Source organism: Astyanax mexicanus, chromosome 2, assembly GCF_023375975.1.
Source record: "Astyanax mexicanus isolate ESR-SI-001 chromosome 2, AstMex3_surface, whole genome shotgun sequence".
NCBI classification, from domain to species: Eukaryota; Metazoa; Chordata; class Actinopteri; order Characiformes; family Acestrorhamphidae; genus Astyanax; species Astyanax mexicanus.
The window spans coordinates 72,633,783-72,654,322 of record NC_064409.1 but is presented as its reverse complement, the minus strand read 5'-3'; the positions used below and the strand labels follow the sequence as shown (position 1 = coordinate 72,654,322).

The window sequence follows — 20,540 nt, the reverse complement described above, 5'->3', positions numbered from 1 at the left end:
TGAAACACAGGTAGCATTTTAAAGTCATTATATGTATAGTTATTTTATTTTGCACTACTTTGTCTTATTGTGCAGTGTTATTTTTGATACAAACAAGTTTAATAAATACACATTTTGCAAGAGTGATGTTCTTTATTGCATTAATTCTATCTAAAACAAAGGTGAATGTATAGCAGTGAAACTGTGATTCTTTGCTATACAAGGTTGTAGCAAAAAGGGGAGGGAGCAAAATGTATTCTATTAAAAAATATCAAGAACTAACAGTGTGGCAGAAAAATAAACTGTTGATGGGGACAAAAGTTATGAGTCTCTGATTAATCACAGTGCTGATACACACATTATTTATAACTTAATATCTAATATGTATTTGTATGTAAATTCTCCCAGAAAGCAGCATGATGGGAAATAACCTCAGAAAGAATCTAGTAGCTGTCTTGCAAGTAGTGATCCCCAGTTTTTGCAAAATCTTAACCTGTGACTTGTCTTTACAATTGAGAGGGTGTCAGACTTTAGTCTCTTAAAAGTCTTTTCAGAAGCTCTATCCGGACAGGATAGAATATTTTAGAATATTTCACACTTCTACTCAGTGATTAAACTCTTGCATCCGGACTGCAACTGAAAAAACAGGAGGACCAGTGAGTTTTTTTGGCTTTCTCGATCACAAGACATCGCGTTCAGTAGCTATTTTATTAAAGTGAGGTGATGAAACTCAGAGATGTGCGTCCGGACGAGAGTAAAATTACTGGAGGACCACGGAGTTTAGCAAAAAACAGTAGATAATTTAGCCTGTAGTTTAGGAAAAACATATATATGGTTATTCCGGGTGGGAATAAAATCCCAGAGGACCCCCCATAAAAGAGAAAATTACCCCAGGAGCCCCTGAGAAACTAATCCAGTCCAGTGTATGGATAACGTTACTGTATTTTCTCAGCTGATCTCCTGCTCTCCAGAGCTGCAGGGGCGCTGGTGTTCAGGTGAGCTCAGCTGAGGGACAGTGCTGTGAGCTGCGGGGCTGAGGAAGCAGCTGTGGCCGGATCAGCTGAGGCTGAGATGAGCGACAGAGGATCGGGGAGTTTGGGCGATTAGAAGAGAAGAATGGAGGCGTGATGCGGGAGAATGATCTCTGGATCCTGTAGCAGGAGCTCTGAGGTACGGGTTAGAGTCAGTACTGGGGGACTGGCCGGGTTTTACTGAGCGCAGCGGGCTGGAGACTGCGGGCTAGCAGGTCGGCTAACAGCGCTGAGTCTGAGCTGAGCTAGTTTACTGTTTATCTAACTGTAATCATTAATAATAATAATAATAATAATAATAACCTAATGCTCTGAGGATAGGCTTTAATATATAGATATTCTAGAGGCTGAGGATTCTGTGCTTCTTTCTGAATAGTACCTGCAGGGATGTGTGTCTATCTGGCTGTGTTTTTAGTGTTTTAATAATAAAATGTGTTGCTGTTTAGAGAAGGGTGTGGGTCTGTTAGCTTAGCTTAGCTTAGTTAGCTCAGCTACAGGTGCCAGAGTCTGCTGCTGTCTGTTGTTAGCTAAGCTAGCTTAATTTAGCTATATATACAGCTCTAGATCAAATTAACAGACTATTTAGACTGATTTAACTATTAACAGACTGATTTAACTATTTATAGCTATATGGTTGTATAAAATGAATATTGTGGTTTTATTCTATAAACTACTGCCAACATTTATTCCAAGTTACAAACAAAAATATTGCCATTTAGATCATTTATTAGCAGAAAATGGGAAATAGTCAAATTAACGAAAAAAGATGCAATAATAATTTTGTTAATCACAAGAGTATTCTAAAATTCTAGAAAAATAGCATTTGTTACCTGTCCCCACACTCAGACTATAAACTTTGCCATGAAATATAATTCCAATAAAGTGCAAATTCAGAGATGTAATTTTTGTGCATTGTTGTGTGACTCCAAATGTCATCCATGCTTTAAAAACGTCTTATCATAATAAATCCATAATATTTAAAGTTAAAATACACATTTTAGTTGTGTCCCTGGTTTATCACTCAGTCCTTTTACCCTAACAAATCACATCTACAACAGGAAGTGACATCAGCTGGTTCTTCTGTAGATCATGGGACGGCCAAAATTAAGTTCCCTCATTAGTTTTTCTGTATATTTGATCTTATTTTAACTGTGACTGAGGAGGTAAATCTCAACACTCTGTCCTGTTACCCAAATTAATTCTTAAATCTTATTTGTTTATTTTTAAAATACAGATTTGGGGAAAATCAGTAGAATTTGCTCAGTGTTCTCTTGCTGTTAGCATAGCCGCCATTTAGCTATTTTCATGGTTTGCTAATTATATGCTAAAAACTCATTCCTGTTACTTTCAGTCCTGTTACTCAAAACATAAAAAGTAACAGGGGTGAGTGCCAGTAACAGTTTCCTGGTTTCTTGATATATTGATGTGAATATTAGTTAATGTAAACCACATTTTTCCAATTCTGTTTGGTTTGGTTTCTTCTTGAAAAGATAAAACTGGCTTTGTATATTTTACAAAAATACAATGTGCATGATTATATAGTGCTTTTTTATGTCATAAATATGAATAATTTGAACATACAGTCAACCATTTTTTTTAAATAAAGACTTTCTTGAGAGAAAATCTAATGAATTAGTGGACTTGCTTTTAAACATGCTTTTTAAATGTCAAATGGGTTTGGTAACAGGACTGAAAAAAATGTAACCGTCTTCAGCTTAGAAAATTTGTGAAACATTAAGTAAACCTGCCTGAGTTTGACCAGTACATGTGCTGAATAGTTAAATACATGTGTTATTAGATTTAGAGTATTCGAGTTGGAAAAAGATAAAAAAAAAAAACTGTGATAAACGGGTTAAAAAAACTAATTAAACAAAATGTTAAAATACTAAAAGACATATCTGCTTTTCTTGTTAAGTGCACACAAAATTATGGTCATCAATAAATATTGAGGTCATGTCCAAATGTTTTTCTATAATTTGATAACTAAATTCTAACTGTTCATGTATATTGTTTATTTTATTTTTATTATATTTATCCTCTGTACTTATTTATTAACATTATTAATGCCACAGTGGTGGGTGATATGGCATGTGTAAAGTAAAATACTGTAGGCAAACATATTGAAGATAACGATTTATTTATAAAGATATATCTCTTATAAAGTAAAACACTTTCTAATATCTGAGGATTGATGAGTTGTAATAGACAGCAGTAGTCAGGGCCAGTCAGTGGACATTCAGGAGATTAAGCTCATATAAGCCACATAAGCTCATCCCACCCGGGTCTAACTCGCTGTCTCTAATGCTGACATCACCTCAAGGTTAAACTGCTGCATATATGAACATCACTTGCTTCTGATTAGACATATTTGTGTGTTATTCAGCAAATTAAATGCTAAATTAACCTTTTAATACTGTATTAATTTCTGAATAGCTATGTGAAAATGTGTTTAGAGTCTATTAGAATGTCTATTCTGAACGATACACCAAACAAGCACTTCATAAGGCATAAGAAAGCAGCTTTTACTTTAGCTAAATTTAGATGGTTTTTTTCTCTCCAGATTGTCGTCCCAGCAGCCTAGAAGACAGAAACACACACTTCTGTCTCGCAGAGTGTGTGTGACGAGATGGAGCAAGGCGTGGTGGACAGTCCTGTCATCCTGGTCATTAAAGCACCGGATCAGAAGTATGATGACCAGACCATCAACTGTTTTCTGAACTGGACGGTGGAGAAACTGAAGAGGCACCTTTCCAAGGTTTATCCGAGCAAACCTGTGAGTGAACTCATGATATTATGTGACGTTTTCACATTTAATGCATTAATAGAAATGGTTCAAACTCCACTAAGAACAGAAACATGTTACTTTACTTCATATTAGAAGTTCAGAATGTTTATAATGTTCCTCGTTTTGTACAGTTGCTGGTTTGGTGGCATACAGTAGAAGTATCAGTAGAAGGAGTACAAAAACTGCTCAAAAGGCGGAGTGTGCAAATATGAGCGTAAAGCTATTTGTGTTTTTTGACATTTACTAAGCTCACTGAGAGAAAGGTCAGCAGAAAATGATCATACTGGTTGGAGCTGACAGAAAGGCTACAGTAACTCAGTTAAACACTGTTCACAACAGATTGAACCTTTAGGAGGTTCTACTTCTGTTAGCCAAGAACAGAAAGCTGGGGCTGCAGTGGCCACAGACTCACCAACACTTGACACTTGGAGATTGGAGAAACATAGCCTGGTTTAAATCTCTGGTTCTGCTGAGTAGGTCTGCTAGGATCAGTCAGCGGAATCAACAATGTTTACTATAGAAAAATTGTCATTAATGTGTGATGATGAGAGAGAAAGAAAGAGCACATACGAGAGAGGAAGACACAAACATAATGAGTGAGTGACAAATTCTGAGCTTCCTGATTGGCCTCTTCTCATGCTTAGTTGGCCAATGAGGTTTCAGTGTGGATGGGAGAGCGGGAGAAAGAGCATTAGAGATGCGTGTACAGTGTAATAGTAGAGCTGTGTCCATTAAACACAAACACATAGTAAGAAAAAAAAGTAAAAAAAATAAATTCTAGAATCTCCTGAAAATATCTCAACTCGACTCAACTTTATTTATTGAGCACTTTAAAAACAACAACAGCTGCAACAAAGTGCTGTACATAGCAAACTATAAGATAAAAAACAAAACACTAGAAACAATAAGACAAATTAAAATAAAGGTATCAATAAAAATAAATTGCATTAGATAAATATATGAGCCAAGTAAAGTAAAAGTTAAACAAAATAAAATAATAAAAACAGAAAAAATAAAATAAAAATAAATAAATAATTAAATAAAACAATATCATACAATCTGTTTAATGTTTACAAGAATATTATTTGTAATTTTTTGTTTAATAAAGGTACATCAAACTATGAAAATGTACTGCAAAATTGGTCTTGGGGCCTAACGGTTTAGCTCTCCTCACCAAATAGACGGCATGACAACAAATAATTGGAACTAATTGACTAATCAAACAGGATTAGGCACCAATATAATGAAGCTGCCTTGCTTAAATGATCTCTTAAATGCCACAGACCTTTCAAGTGTAGATGCTGACCATGTGCATCCCTTGCTGACCACAATATATGATGGCTATTTCCAGCATTAGGGCTGGGATAAGTTATCAATATTGCAATACATATAGTTTTCGTTTGCTTTATTACTTGTGGTGGTGCTGTAATCAAATGAATCAGGAAAACATGCGGTGAAGAATAAGAATGCACTACTGCAACAAAATAAATATATATTTTATTATATATGTATAAATTATATATATATATATATATATATATATATATATATATATATATATATATATATATATATATTATTGCATACAATATGATATGTCTCACCCCTAACTGAGATATTATGATCCAGAATGTCATGATACTAATAATAATGCACTCCAAATATCTCCATATATCCAGAATTAAAGTAAAATAAATGATACTGGACAGATATAATCCGTCTCTAGTAGATATATAATAAGAAATGAGAACAGTGTCAATTTTTCTTTAGCTAAAACAGCAAAGTAGTAGTTACCTGATGTAATAATTAGGCTGAGCATTTTCATTGGAGATTTTTCACTGAAAGGAAAATATTGTCTGTGGCTTGATCCGTGTCTGGGGAAACTGGCCCGATTGAGCACAGGCTCAGTAGAAATTAGGCTGCAGGTCGAGTTGAGAGTAAAGGAGTGTATAAATATTACGTAACATAAAATTTTTTGAACCACCAGCAACTGTCCAATAAACAGAAAAGCAGATTGGAACAAATCCAACCTAAGCGAAGAAGCTGGCCAAAGAAAATAACTGGGTTACCCTTAGCAACCACTTGTACCAACAGCCTGGATAATGGAAAAAAAAGGCCCAAGTGAAGAGGCTGTCCTGAGGGACCCTCTGTACTCTCAGAAAAAAGCCATTTCTACAGGCCCATTTCTATGTCCTGTTGTGTCTGTGGCTTTCACCCCAGGTGAGGAAGGGCTGTAGGGCTGTGTCTGTAAAAGTAGGTGAGAAATGTTTATGTGGGAGATTGTGAAAGAGTCTGTTAAGGAAGTTATGGAAGTGGAAAATGAATGGGGGCATGAACTAGTCCAGATAAGGATGGGTGATATGGCCCTAAAATAATATCACAATATTCCATGGTATTTTTGCAATAACAATATTATTGGTGATATGACAAAACATTGAATAAAAAATATATATATTCTCAAGAATTCCCTACTGCAACAAAATAAATATTAAAGTTTATTTAGCAATATTATTCCATACTACACTGCCTGGCCAAAAAAAAAAAAAGGTCACACTATCTAATGTTTGGTTGGACCGCCTTTATCATTGATTGCAGTACACATTCACTGTGGCATTGTTTCAATAAGCTTCTGTAACGTCACAAGATTTATTTCAGTCCAGTGTTGCTGGATTCATTTTTCACCAAGATCTTACAGCAGCATTGATGATGGTAGAGTCTGACCAACCGCTGCACAAAGCAGCTCTTCTCCATCCAGCACATCCCAAAGATTCTCAATGAGGTTAAGATCTGGATTTTTTTTTTTGGCCAGGCAGTGTATAAGGAATGGCACACTCCTAATTGAGATTTTTACCAGATTGTAACAGAAGTCAACGTTCTAGCATGTTGTGATACTAATAATGAACTGTATATATCCAGGATTAAAGTAAAATAAATGATACTGAACAGATATCTGTCTCTAGTAGATATATAATAGGAATTAGAGCAGTTTGAACATTTTCCTTTTGCTACAAACAGTCTTAAAATAGGTCACCATATTTTTTTATCAATATTTAAACATTTTGCTGATGTTGCTGCTTACCATACAATATGGCACACTACTAGGACCAGATTGTAAAACAGTATTCTGTAGCATTTTGCAGTAAATTTACAGCATAAAAAATAGCGCTTGACGATTTTCACAATAATTCTGTAAATTCATATAACAGTTTTAATGGGATTTTAAAATGGAGTAATCGCAATTTTACATATAGGCATTTATTATTATTATTTTTAAATATCAGCGTTATTGCTCTTTGGTGAGGAACCATGATTATTAGTGGAAAACAATAATAATCTCTTCTTCAAAGTTTTTTTCTGTGACTCGATTAGTGCGTTATTTCACAATCACAAACCCGTGTTCTGAAGTATAATCCAGTGTCTGTGTGCACAAGTTTCTCCCTGGCTGTGTGTACACAATGTCAGAGCGTGATATGAACGCATGAGCTTAAAACAATGTTTCGAATCATTGATTCACTCAAACTCTGAACACCAAACAGATTTTTTTTACAGGTAAACCTAATTTGAACCATTTCTTTTTTTATCTGCAGTTAGATTTCTTTGTAGAGGGGAAAAATCGATTATAATCAAAAATCAGACTTTTTGTGAAAATCCGATTTTGTCTTCTTTTTTTTAGGCCATAATTGCCCCCCAGCACTGGTCCAAACTGTATATCAACATATATTTCTTCATTTCAGTTGATACCATATAATTCCAATATTGATATGAATAGTATAAAAGCCACTGCATGTTCTGTATTTGTGTCAGCAATGGGTGCTTTTTAAATAAACTAAATTGATTCATTAGAAGGGTAAAAGGGGTGTCCACCAACATTTGTACATAAGGAGAAATGGTGTCCTAATTCTGAAGGAAAGTTGTGTGTGATCTTTGTCCTGAAGTGCAGTCTAATCTCGTAAAGTCGGTTAAGTCTTCTCTATCCAGTTAAACACGAGAGCCAGTGCTGCTGTAAACCAGGCTGTGGCACAGTTCCAGTTCCCTTCTTAAAGGAGCACAGCTCCCACAAACCTGAACGAAGAAAATCTAGACCCGTTAATATTTTACACAGATTTAAAATAATATTTATAAATGTTGATAAATGTGGAGGACTGATTGTGTGTGTGTGTAGTTGTTGTTTGTTGATTGTTTGATTTGGTTAAATTAATACAGTTTATATAATGGTGTGTGTTGCAGCGCTCGAAGGATCAGAGGCTGGTGTATTCTGGAAAGCTCCTCCAGGATCACTGTAAACTCAGAGACGTGCTCAGAAAGGTATTACACATCCTCATTCACTGTATGATGCTCTATAATAAGTGTTATTAGAAGTCTGTGAGCTCTGGGTCATCACTGTGAACTCTGGTCATCTCCTGAAAATCATGCTGAGTGTTTGTGCTCCTCTACAGCAGGATGAGTTCCACATGCTGCACTTGGTTTGTGCTTCACGCAGCCCACCTCCGTCCCCCACCACACACAGAAGAAACAGCAACAAGAAACAGCCCACAGTGAGAGAAACACCCACACCCACATACATACATACATACCGCAAGGCGCACCAGATTATAAAGAACACTATCAATAAATGTCTATTCTCTGGTTTAATTTCATACATAAGGCACACCAGATTATAAGGGGCATTATGCGACACCATTAAGGAACATGGGTGTCACCATGTTTTTCTAAAATTAAATCACAATATTCCATGGTATTTTTACAAAACATTGAATAAAAAAAATATATTTTCTCAAGAATACCCTACTGCTTGGATTGCAGAACGGATTCACTGTGTCATTGTTTCAATAAGCTTCTGCAATGTCACAAGATTTATTTCAATCCAGTGTTGCTGGATTAATTTTTCACCAAGATCTTGCAGCAGCATTGATGATGGTAGAGTCTGACCAACCGCTGCACAAAGTCTTCTCCATCCAGCACATCCCAAAGATTCTCAATGAGGTTAAGATCTGGACTCTGTGGTGAACTCTCTCAATCCATGTGTGAAAATGATGATCTCATGCTCCCTGAATCACTCTTTCACAATTCCAGACCCATGAATCCTGATATTGTTATCTTGGGAAGAAAAAATCCATTGATGGAATAACCTGGTCTATATTCAGTATATTCAGGTAATCAGCTGACCTCATTCTTTCAGCACATACTGTTGCTGAACCTAAACCTGCAGACCAACTGCAGCATCAACCCCACATCATTTACTTACTTAAATCCAGGTGCAGTGTTATACTATATATAATCTGTCTCTAGTGGATATATAATTGGAATTAAAACAGTCTTTTCCTCTAGCTACAAACAGTCTTAAAATAGTAATTTTTTTTTTTTTTTTTTTTATCAATATTTAAGCATATTGTCAATATTACTGCTTACACATGTTTTTCTTCTAATTCAGCTAAGATAAGCTAGGTTAAGTAAACAAAACTGGAATTCTAAACTAAAACTTGTTAAAACTAAGACTTTTTTAAGTCAAATGACCACTGGATGTTAATCTACACTAGATTTCTCTCTTTAAAAAAAAATTGGGTGAGTAAAGCTTAGATTGCCAGATTTCCATTAAAGCTGGGTGCAGCAGCATAGCACAAGCCAGTTCATCCTGTGTAGCTAGTTTTAACACAGTGAACATGCAGGCTACAGTCTAATATACTCACCTCTAAACGGTAAAAGAGCTAGTGCTTAACACGGTTAGTGGCTGATGCTAATGCTGCTCCAGCAGTGCTAGCCGGGGTTAGCAGCAGGCTACAGACTGATAATACTCACCTCTGAATGGCGAAAGAGCTAGCGCTTAGCAAGGCACACTGTATTTCTCCTTTAAACTGCCATAGTAGCTGTTAGATAATGTACACTCTGTTCTCTCAATTCTGTAGCAATAGAAAGTAAGTTTTCTTGTTTAATTATTTGTTATAAAATTATTCATGGGCATGCATAATAAAAAAAATGCACTTTCTGTTATTTGTTGAATCTCTTGTTCATCATTTTAGGCATACGTCTTGTATATATGCACTCTAAACCTTGGTGTTCGGTGCTTTATCTATTTAATGTGGCCCTAATCTGTGGCTTCCTAACCTCATTTCCTATAATTCTTCTCTGGCAGAATACCGACAACTCTGGAAGTCCCGCCCCTGCTGATAACACCCTGTCTGCTTCTTCAGGAGAAACTCCCAATAGGCTGACCCAGAATTCAGGTCCCATCCATAATCACCCATCTGCACAGGGGTAAATACTGTTTACTGTTATGTGGTTTTCAGTGCAGAGGGTCTAGCAAAGAACCCGGTAACACCTTATAATAGCTTTCATTAATATACCATTAACTAATGATTAATAACTGTTATTGTGCATATTTTAAGAAATTAAAAAGCTGCTATCACATTTGTAAATACTTATAAACGCATTGGCAACAATTTAAAATTCGTATTTACTAGCGATTTATTAATGTTAAAATTCTAATGAGCTAATAAATGATTTGCTAACATTTTTAATATGAAACTCCTTGCTGAGAAACAAGTGTCATGTGTGAGAATTTGTTAATATTTAAATTCTGATGAACTACTGCTTTGTTCTCGTCTACTGAGCATTAGTTAAAAATACATTAATGAAAGTTATTATAAAGTGTTACCAAGTATGTGGCCATCCTTTCTAAAAAAAAAATGGGTGTGAACATTTTAGCCAAAGTTATAGCAAGCAGGTAAATAAAACATACATAAAACCATGATGTCTTTATACAAAACTACTATGAGTAGAGTAGAGTAGAGTAGAGTAGAGTAGAGTAGAGTAGAGTAGAGTAGAGTAGAGTAAAATGCTCAGTGACTTGGCCCAGGGTGCCAAGTCAGTGTCTCAAATATGTAGCCTGCTAGAGCTGCCCTAGCCAACTGTAAGTACCGTATTTTTCGGGCTATAAGGCGCACTTAAAATACTTATTTTTTTCCCAAAAATCGTCATTGCGCCTTATAATGCAGTGCGCCTTGTGTATGGATTTTGCTTGTGTTTACTGACCTCGATTTTTATGTGGTACACGGCGCTCTGTTGTGCAGAATTCCTCACCCACGCCAGAAAAAGATCCCCCTCTTGGGCTAGCGCGCGGTTACCTTTGACTGCCGTACTGCCTCTCGGCTGTGGCTCAGGGTAGCTAGTTTCCACTGTAGCTCCGTGGCCAGAACAAGGTGCCGGTAAACTTTCCTTTCCACCCGTTCTGGGGTAATAGCACAAACTGTTTCTTTTTAGCGCCCACTTCTAAGTAAAGTTAACCTCTTAACACGCGCTGGCCCACCGGCGGGCCAGAAATATTTAATATTTCATAACTGGCTGTGTTTCTGAATAGTTATGAACAGTTACAGGTTCAATATAGACATCCAATATACCATTTTAAAGCTTAGAATCTCTGCTTTTGAGCTATTTAGCCTATTTAGCGGAATATCCTTTCAGAAAATAAACATTTAGGGCGAAATATGCCTTGGTTATGATTTTAATAATTCATAACTCTCATATTTGCGTTTATCGTTCGTCCATATTTCATCGAATGCGGTCATGTCATACACCATTCGAACCGTCTGGCTCTCCGGATTTCAGAACTGTGCTTTTACTGTAGGATGTATGTTTCATGAATTAGAGCTGCGTCAGAGCGCATGTTTCCAGTAATAAAAGGCTCTCCTTTTGTCCTGGGGTAACCTCCGGTCACTGCCGCCACCCCCCGAACACACACCCGCGCTCAGCCACAGGTCCTACCTTCAAAACGCGTCCAGACTAAAGAGAATCCATCAATCCAGTCTCCTGTAATCCACAGTTATATCCAAACAGCGCTGGAAATCACTTCATCCAGAAATGAAACTTATCCAATCTTTATCTCTGTTTTAAAACTGTTTTATTCACCGAATTCGGCACAACACGCTATTATAGTCAGAAGCCTCGCGGAGTAATGCGGTACTTGCTGTGCTTCAACATAATATTATGGTCTGTCGGAGCGTTGCGGCTACCGTTGTCAGGAGCCTCGCGGAGTAATACGTACTTGCTGTGCTTCAACATAATATTATGGTCTGTCGGAGCGTTGCGGCTACCGTTGTCAGGAGCGTCGCGGAGTAATACGTACTTGCTGTGCTTCAACATAATATTATGGTCTGTCGGAGCGTTGCGGCTACCGTTGTCAGGAGCGTCGCGGAGTAATACGTACTTGCTGTGCTTGTTGATTTATTGCTCAGAGATGTTGTTATTTTTCACAGATATTGTGAAGGATTTATTGCTCAGAGTTATTGTTACTGATATAAATAAAGTTTCATTTAGTGCGCCTTATAATCCAGTGCGCCTTGTGTATGGACTAACACTAAAAATAGACCGTTCACTCATCGTGCGCCTTATAATACGGTGCGCCTTATAGTCCGAAAAATACGGTAATATTATTGCAATGAGCAACATGTGCTCTGTGTGGACGTGATGAGCCACAAAAAAAAAATTACTGAACAACTCAGCCTCAGCTTCTAGAGGCAACCTCAGACATGTTTAAGAGCTGCTCACAGGCCTAGGATCATTATTTGCAATGCTCAACTTATCAGCACCCAATTTACTACGTATTTACTTACTTACTTAACGCAGACTTTTTTATTTTATTCATTTATTTTTTAATAAAATGTTATTTTAAAATGCTTTGATGTTCAGGTGTCCACATGCATTTGGCCATGCTTGGTGTTCAGTACTGAAAGTAAGTGTGTGGAGGCGGGGCTATAATGTTGGATGTTGCATTTTGTGCTCTGTGCAGGTATGCATGGAACCAGTGGTTGGCCCAGCAGGGACCCAACGCGAGTATGCCACACTACCCAATGTACAACCCCATGACTCTGCTCTGGTGGCAACAGCTCTACGCCTGGAATTACCACATGAACTAGTAAGATGCCTGTGTAACTATTGGACAATTATTAAAAAAACAATTAAGGATTTTATTTTCAGTACTAAATGCTGAAATAATTAGGATGTATCATCAGATGTTAAGAAAACATGCTGAGTACCTTCCTTTTTGGACTGTTGCCAAAGCAAAAAAGCAAGCGGAGCTTCCCAAAAATCACCTGGCAATTCTCAAGCAATAATGAAAGAGTCATTGAAGCAACCAATTAGCAATACCCGAGCAACCACCTGGAAAACTATAACCTCCAGTTATAGAAACAATGTATGAAGAATATAGCGACATCATAGCACAGCTGTGCAGTATCATTCATTTTACTTTTATAAATCCTGGATAGGTGGAGATATTTGGAGTGCATTCTGGATCATTGACTTCTGTTACAAATAAATACAATACAAATTCTTTTAATATCTTAGCTAGGGGTGTATTATTGTATGCAATAATAAAATAAAATTCATTTTGTTGCAGTAGTGTATTCTTTAAATATATATTTTTTAATTTAGTGTGTTATCACTAAGAATATCGTTCTCGCGCAAATACCATGAAATATCGGGATATTATTTTAGGGCCATATCGCCCACCCCTAAATACAGTAGACAACATAAAGTGCAAATGTGCAAGTACTGTGCAACATGCATCTAAAACTCTACGATAAATACAATAATAATAGCAGACATGAAAAAAGTCAGACAGACAGGAAAGTGTAGCTACCTAGAAAGCACCATATGAACCACCTACCAACTTTTAATCAAAAGTGAATGATGCACTTGCAGTACCATAGCAAGAAAGTAGCAATATTGCAGCAACCACTTAGCAATACCCTATCAACCATCTAGCATCCTTTCTTCAGAAAAAGGCATTTTCATGTTTATTAAAACTCAACTGAAGTATTACAGCAGCACATAACTGTATATTATTCATATCCTTTGTAGGGCTGCAACGATTAGTAGATATAATCGACATTGTCGATTAAAAAAATTGTTGACTCCAAATGTTCGTTGTCGACTAATCGTCGATTAGTAGCACTACACAAATTACTGTAGACAAAAACATGGCCTGCGTCTCCAAAAGTTTTCAATCACAAAAGATTTCACATTTCCTCACTAAATATCAGCACCTTCCACATTCAAAGGCAAGGCAAGTTTATTTAAATATCGCCTTTCATACACAACGGTCATTCAAAGTGCTTTACAAATTAGAAAATACAAAGAGAAGTCAAATTAAAAATATAAAAAAAACATGTAAAAGAATAACAATAAAAATGGAAATAAAACATAAAATAAGAATAAAGCATGACTGATTTAGATTAAACAAAGACAAGTCAAATAAAAGAAACATTTGAAAGAACAACAATGAATTAGAAATAGAAATAAAATAAGAACAAAGCACAAATAAAACATGGACAAAGGACAATGTTCTGGACATTTGAAGGACATTTATAAAAAATAATCAGCAGATTATCATTAGATGCAGCCCTAATCATTGATGTTCTTTTCAGTAATATATATATATTTTTTTTGTAAAACATGCTGAACATTAATGTCTGCTGTTCTTTCGTTCTATCTGTCAGTCAAGCCTGGTCCAGCTCACACAGACCACCGCAGCAGCAGCCCACGCCCCCTTCAGTCGACCCTCCAAGAGAGGGACGGGCACCTGTCCGAGACCACCCTCAGGATGCTCCAGTCGGGGAGGGGCAGAACGAGGAGGATCTGAACCGTGATTGGCTGGACTGGGTGTACACAGCGTCCCGAGCTGTGATTCTCCTCAGCATAGTGTATTTCTATTCGTCCTTCAGTCGTTTCATCATGGTGACTGGAGGCATGCTGCTGCTCTACCTGTGAGTCACTTATTATAACCACACATCACTGTTTAACCACTTTAACCAATCTCTTTAACCATTTCTTAACCACTAACCACAGATGATGTTTAGTTTTGATTATATATACTGTCCTGCCAAAAGTCATGGGACACAAGTATGTAAACTCATTGTAAAGGCTTTCCTCAAGAAATAGCTTGGTTTTGGTTTAGATTGTGCTGAAAGTGTATATGTAAGCATGTTATTATTTGGAAAAGATTGTACCCTGATGAGGGAAATGTAATGGGACATGTGGCTCATAGTGGCAGCGCATTAGAACGCTGGACCACTCGGCACCCCAATGCCCTCATGTTTAATATTATAGGTACTCAAGTCACAAATATATATATTAGAGCCCAGTTATGCAAAGATAAGAATAATAATACAGTGAAACTGTCAAAATATTAAAAATTACCTTGATATACAGTGGGGAGAACAAGTATTTGATACACTGCTGATTTCTCAGGTTTTCCCACTTGCAAAGCATGTGGAAGACTGTAATTTTTATCATAGGTACTCTTCAACTGTGAGTGATGGAATCTCAAACAAAAATCCAGAAAAATACATTGTATGATTTTTAAATAATTAATTTCCATTTTATTGTGGGAAATAAGTATTTGAACATCTATCAACCAGTAAGAATTTTGGCTCTCACAGACATGTTACTTCTTCTTTAAGAAGCCCTCCTGTTCTCCACTCATTACCTGTATTAACTGCACCTGTTTGAACTCGTTACCTGTATAAAAGACACCTGTCCACACACTCAATCAGTCAGACTCCAGCATCTCCACAATGCCCAAGACCAGAGAGCTGTGTAAGGACATCAAGGATAAAATTGTAGACCTGCACAAGGCTGGGATGGGCTACAGGACAATAGGCAAGCAGCTTGGTGAGAAGGCAACAACTGTTGGTGCAATTATTAGAAAATGGAAGAAATGCAAAATAACGGATAATCTCCCTCGGTCTGGGGCGCCATGCAAGATCTCACCTCGTGGAGCATCAATGATCTTGAGGAAGGTGAGGAATGAGCCCAGAATTACACGGCAGGACCTGGTCAATGACCTGAATAGAGCTGGGACCACAGTCTCAAAGAAAACAATCAGTAACACTCTACGCCGTCAAGGATTAAAATCCTGCAGTGCACGCAAGGTGCCCTTCCTCAAGCCAACGCATGTCAAAGCCCGTCTGAAGTTTGCAAATGACCATCTGAATGATCCAGAGGAGGAATGGGAGAAGGTCATGTGGTCTGATGAGACAAAAATAGAACTTTTTGGTTTAAACTCCTCTCGTCATGTTTGGAGGAAGAAGAATGATGAGTACAACCCCAAGAACACCATCCCAACTGTGAAGCATGGCGGTGGAAACATCATTCTTTGGGGATGCTTTTCTGCAAAGGGGACAGGACGACTGCACCGTATTGTGGGAAGGATGGATAGGGCCATGTATCGTGAGATTTTGGCCAACAACATCCTTCCCTCAGTAAGAGCACTGAAGATGGGTCGTGGCTGGGTCTTCCAGCATGATTACGACCCAAAACACACAGCCAGGGCAACTAAAGAGTGGCTCCGTAGGAAACATCTTAAGGTCCTGGAGTGGCCTAGCCAGTCTCCAGACCTGAATCCAATAGAAAATCTTTGGAGGGAGCTTAAAGTCCGTGTGGCCCAGCGACAGCCACGAAACCTGAAGGCTCTGGAGGAGATCTGTATGGAGGAGTGGGCCAAAATCCCTGCTGCAGTGTTTGCAAACCTTGTCAAGAACTACAGGAAACGTCTCATCTCTGTAATTGCAAACAAAGGTTTCTGTACCAAATATTAAGTTTCTTTTTCTGGTGTATCAAATACTTATTTCCCACAATAAAATGGAAATTAATTATTTAAAATTCATACAATGTATTTTTCTGGATTTTTGTTTTAGATTCCATCACTCACAGTTGAAGAGTACCTATGATAAAAATTACAGTCTTCCACATGCTTTGCAAGTGGGAAAACCTGAAAAATCAGCAGTGTATCAAATACTTGTTCTCCCCACTGTACATTTTTGGTCATACCGCCCAGCACTTCTCCCACCATCCAACCTCACTTCAAATCCCATCATTCACATTGCCTTTGCCATGAGTATACTAACCAGTGTTCAGCCTCGCTCACAGGATAACACCTCACAACTTAAACAGGTGTGTGAGTTTCCAAAACTATCCCCTGAGGTTACACTTCATGATGGGTTACATACAAATAACCAATTTATAAACCTTTTTATCACAGCATGCAGCACACTAGCCAAAAGAACAGAGAAACTAACCGCTCCTTATGTTGTTACATGTCTTGAGAATGTGAGAGAAGTTGAGGAAATTCTTCAGTACGCACTGCAGGAACACTACGCTCACGCTGCTTCTTAATCTCTCTTAAACAGGCATCAGGCTGGCTGGCTTCCCTTTAACCTGGAGAATGAGCTCCAGGACCTTGCTGACCCGGCCAATCACGATGAGCTGAATGCAGACAATCCAAATGACCCACAAGACATGGTGACTAATTTTAAACTTCTAATGCATTTCAGATCACCTCTGGAGTTCTATCCACTTCTACTGAGCATTAAGATTAAGAGATTAAGATACCAAATTAATAGACCACTTCAGTTTCTGAATCGATTTCTCTGATTTTGCAAATATAGTTCTTTTATTCTATAAACTAAATACAACATTTCTCCCAAATTCCAAATAATTTAGAGCATTTATTTGCAGAAAATGAGAAATGTCTGAAATAAAAAAAAAGATGCAAAACTTTCAGACCTCAAATAATGAGAAGAAAACAAGTTCATTTATATATATATTTTTTAAGTTTTAAGAGTTCAGAAATCAATGTTTGGTGGAATAACCCTGATTTTAATCAGTTTTCATGCATCTTGGCATTTTCTCCTCCACCAGTCTTACACACTGCTTTTGGATAGCTTTATGCCTTTACTTCTGGTACAGAAATTCAAGCAGTTCAGTTTGGTGGTTTGATGGCTTGTGATCATCCATCTTCCTCTTGATTATATTCCAGAGGTTTTCAATTTGGTAAAATCAAAGAAACTCATCATTTGGCCTCTTTTTTTTTCCAGAGCTGTACATTTTTATGTACTCTTTGGACTCACTGGCTCTCCTTTAAACATGATAAAACGTTTGATTAAAAATCATATACAGTTAGTAAAAATTAGCTTTTTAATTTGCCTCTTTGGCTCTAGTGCAGTTTTTCCAGTGCTGTGGGCAGGGCTAAGCTATTGTTTTATTGGCTTATAAACCTTTTCATTGGCTTCTTTACAAGGCTATTCTGATTAACAACAGGTCTTCATTAGTTATGTTCAACAAAACATTTGAAAAAAAAAAAAAAATACATGATGTACATTGTAGGGGTGTGACGAGACACTAATATCACGAGACGAGACACATACTGGGCTCACAAGAACAAGACGAGATTTAAAAATAAAATGTTAAAGAAAACGTCAAAAATGAAAACTAGAGTTTTATTTGACGAAATCATATAACGCAAACTTAACAGACTGGTTTCTCTCACATTGATTCTATAAGAAATAGAAATAAGAATAAGAATAAAAAATAAAAATAAAACTTTTCTAGGTCTTATATAGTGCAAACAATAAGTGCAAACCACAACCAGTCATATTAAGCCTATAGTTTGTGTTTTTTTTCTCCTAAATCTCTTGTAATTTAAATATGCATCACCATAACCAGTCATATTAAGACTAGGCTTGAAGTGCAAACAGAGACAGAACATTTTTTTAAATACAGTACAGAGTTAAGGGATTAGTACACCTGCCTATGAAACAGTCACGTGTTGGATTTACGTACAGTATTTATATTTGGTTTGTGTCTTGTTGGTCACTCTGTTACTGTTTATTGTTTCCACTGGAGCCAAAATGCAGCCAGACATACAACTTAAAAGTAGCAGAAGCGTCTTCTATGCAAATGCCCAAATTTTCCTCTTCTGCTGAGAGCTGCTCTCACTGCTCAGCCACCACACTCGCTGCTATCGCTACTGTGTTGCCAGATCCCTCTTAAAAAGTCCACACTAAACAGTTTTTTTTCCCTGTAAGACAGGTTTAAGCTTGACGAGAAATATCATCACATTTTAATCGTCACACCCCTAGTACATTCAGATGCAGGGTCTGAAAGGGTTAAAGGAAAAAAGGACGCTTTAATAATAAAATGAAGTTGAGCAGAAAAACATGACACATCCTGGGCCCATTTTATTTTTATATAGATTATGCACAAATCAGTTCTTTATGAATGAGTTATTTGTGTTTCTGACAGAATGTTTAGAAATGGTCACTGTACGCACTTACTGTAAACATTTAAAACATTTTTCTCTCTCTCTGTTTTTCCTTCCCCCAGGAGAGGCTGGCAGATGACGGCGAGGAAGACGACGAGCAGCGAGGAGACATTACTGACGACGATGCCGAGAGAGGGATGAACATGGGCTTTTTATCTTCTGCCTGGTCTTTCATCACCACGTTCTTCGCCTCCCTCATTCCTGAGGGCATCCCCAACGCAGTGAACTGACCCAGACCACAGCCCCACCTCCAACACGCCCGATCCGCTCTTCCTCACTTCTACTGTCCTTTAATACCAAACCGACAAGCACTTCAACATGAGAAGAGCACGAGAGCTTACCTGGAATCTGGAGGCAGGTCTGTGTGAAGAGAGGTGCTGAACAAAACATCCAGTACACGTGCAGTATTTCAGAGAGAGCTGTGAGTTTGTATTGTGTGTACACTTTGAAGAAACGTGTGATGCAGCTGTAGGACTGTTCTTAAACTATAAACCGCTGGGATTCCCAATGCCCCTCGCTGGACTGGAGACTTTTGGGTCCCTTGTAACATTTTAGTCATCATGTAAGCTCATTTTAAAGGACTAGATCGGTCAGAAAATGCTAATGTTGCTAAGAATTAGGGGTGGGCGATATGACCCATAAAATAATATCACGATATTTCATGGTATTTTCGCAATAACGATTTTTTTTTAAACTCTCATTGAGTTAAAAAAAATATTTCAAGAATACACTATTGTTAAAAGATTAAAAAAAATGAATTGTATTATTGCGTACGATATGAACTAAGATATTAAAAAATACAATATTTTTATCAGATTTGTAACAGAAGTCAATGATGCAGAATGTCATGATACTAATAATACTAATAATGAACTCCAAATATCTCCATATATTCAGGATTAAAGTAAAATAAATGCTACTGGACAGATATAATTTGTTTCTAGTAGATAATATATAATGGGAAATGAGAACAGTGTGCATTTTTCTTTTGCTAAAAACAGCAAAAAATAAAAAATAAAATAGTACCCTGATGTGATAATGGCACGATATCCTGAAATGGCAGGATATTTCAGGGTATAATATCGTACATGATATACATAAATGTTTGTGATATTATTATGTATGATACGATATGGCACACCCCTACTAAGAATACATGGAAACAAACAGTTACTACCAGTTACTATCATGCAAATATATTCATATTAACAGGTCATAAACTAGCTTTTATTTAATTTAAGGGTCATCTTTTTAGACTTACAAATGTCCAGACCAAATTTGAACCAAGATTCATGTGTTTGTTGGAATAACTGCTGTACATTTGGTTCGTTAGTTTTGATTTTACACTGCAGTTACTGTAAGTGAGCAAACTAAACTTATAATGATGATGGCTTTCTGTCATCAACATCTACATCGACTGTGTCTCTTTATGCTTAACACTGTTTGTTTGGTTTGTATCCAATAATTTTCTTAGTTCCAGGTGTTTTACCAATTTTGACGCCCTGCATCACACAGCAGAATGAGTGCAATAGATTCCCTCTCTAACTCTTTTATTTCTGTTTATAAATAAGGATTCATCTACAGTTACAGTAGATACAGAATTCACCACTGAGAAGGGAAGTCAGATTTGGGTGCAACAACTGTTCTT

At 37.1% G+C, this 20,540-nt stretch overlaps 1 protein-coding gene across 1 annotated transcript; it reads left to right on the top strand.

The window, feature by feature from the left end:
* The first annotated feature begins 991 nt into the window (after positions 1 to 991).
* On the top strand, positions 992 to 19,708 carry LOC103026470 (homocysteine-responsive endoplasmic reticulum-resident ubiquitin-like domain member 2 protein). The gene is made up of 9 exons (XM_007236447.4): positions 992 to 1,149; positions 3,571 to 3,783; positions 8,023 to 8,100; positions 8,232 to 8,330; positions 9,926 to 10,047; positions 12,578 to 12,703; positions 14,289 to 14,555; positions 16,980 to 17,091; positions 18,955 to 19,708. Exons 2-9 carry the CDS (start codon positions 3,637 to 3,639, stop codon positions 19,120 to 19,122), a joined length of 1,119 nt encoding a protein of 372 aa, XP_007236509.3. The 5' UTR covers positions 992 to 1,149; positions 3,571 to 3,636; the 3' UTR covers positions 19,123 to 19,708.
* Positions 19,709 to 20,540: the final 832 nt, after the last annotated feature.